The sequence below is a fragment of the Condylura cristata genome, unplaced genomic scaffold (genome assembly GCF_000260355.1).
Source record: "Condylura cristata isolate star-nosed mole 26May11 unplaced genomic scaffold, ConCri1.0 scaffold00008, whole genome shotgun sequence".
Lineage (NCBI taxonomy): Eukaryota > Metazoa > Chordata > Mammalia > Eulipotyphla > Talpidae > Condylura > Condylura cristata.
In genome coordinates this window covers 692,731-694,109 of record NW_004567109.1, presented here as the reverse complement: position 1 = coordinate 694,109, position 1,379 = coordinate 692,731, and the positions used below count along the sequence as shown (strand labels likewise).

General features: G+C 67.2%; 1 protein-coding gene across 1 annotated transcript in view; it reads left to right on the top strand.

Annotated features, from left to right (window-relative positions):
* Nucleotides 1-215, top strand: part of NOL9 (nucleolar protein 9) — a 12,952-nt gene extending 12,737 nt beyond the window's left edge. The window contains exon 9 of the mRNA XM_012722057.1: nt 69-215. Within this exon, the coding sequence (XP_012577511.1) occupies nt 69-215 (147 nt within the window). The remainder of the gene's footprint in view (nt 1-68) is intronic.
* The last annotated feature ends 1,164 nt before the right edge of the window (nt 216-1,379 follow it).

Sequence of the window (1,379 nt, the reverse complement as noted above, 5' to 3'; positions counted from 1 at the left end):
TGGGCTGGGCTGGGCGGCCTCGGGTTGCCAGGTGACCGTGAGGCTGCCGCTGTGTGTTTCCTGGCCAGCGGGAGGTTCTCTGGCGCGCTTTCCAGGAGCAGAGAAGGCGCCGTCCCGGAGAGCCTGAGGAGTCGCTCCGGGAATGGACACTGCAAGAGAACCACCACAAGGAAGTGCGGCCTGAGCGGCTGCTTGGCCTGGAGTCCACGCACTGAGTGCACAGCCCCTGCGCCCGGAGCGGGGAGAGCACAGCGTTTCTGCAGAAACCCCCCCGGGGCGGCTGGCAGCTGGGCAGGAGGGCCGAGACGGAGGCTCTCATGGCCTGGGGTAATATAGCCAGTACCCCCCCCAAAGTCGGGTCCTGGGGAAACCTGGGCCTCCCCACTGCAGCCGGCCCAGTCTCCCGGGGACCAGCGAGCAGGTCTTGCCCAGAAAGGAGGGTTGATGTTGGAGTCCGGAGCCCTGGGGGCCAGAGCGAGCCCGCGCCCCCGCCCGGCCGTCTCACCCTTCAGAGCCCTCCTGCAGGCCGCCAGCTCTGCTGCTCAGGCCCGCGAGCCGGTGAGCCCAGTGTGGAAGGCGAGGGTCTCCCTGTCCAGCGCGGTCTCCATCAGCTCTGCCGGGCGGGGGGCTTCTGAGACGGTGGCAGAGGGCCTTTCACGCCCGCCCAACCCGCTCCTGGAAGAACCGCTGTGTGCCTGAAGACCTGGGCTCCCGGCAGGTCCCACCAGCAGCGGGAGGCACCGAGGTGGGGGCCGGGAGTTGCTCGAAGCTTACCAGGTACCCCACGCCCTTCAAGAGGCCACTTTGGGCATCAGCGTCCCTGTCGCTTGCATGGTCACTGGACTGGCTTTGTAGCTTTCTCCAAAGGGCCACGGACGTCCCCCCAAACCACTGCTGTTTTTTTTTTTTTTATTAAGATTTTAAAACTTCTCTTATGCACACAGACCTGGGGTACACTGTGGCCAGAGGTGCAGGTGAGAATGACATTTCACCGGAGACAGCGGGGAGCAGAACAGGGAGACCACTGCCGAGGGGAGCAGCCGGGAGACAGGCGGGGTCTGCTGTGCTCTGTGGGCGCCTCCTGGGCCGGGTCGAACCTGCACTGAAGCGGCGGCCAGCCAGCGCTGCGCTCCAGTGTTGGGGTGCGCCTTGGCGTGCCTGGGGCCAGGGCATTCCAGCTGAGCCGGCGCCCGGACCCGGCAGACACCCATCCCTGGCCAAAGAGGAATGGCGGGCAGGCGCCCCGCCCCCGGCCGGCGCCCATCCCAGGCTGGCGAGGCCGACAGCAGACAGCGCGGCCTGGGAGGCCTGCGGTGCCGTCCCGGGAAGGGCTGCTGGCCTCTACCTCTGCTCCCCTTTGCCCCCAACAAGCCAGCAAC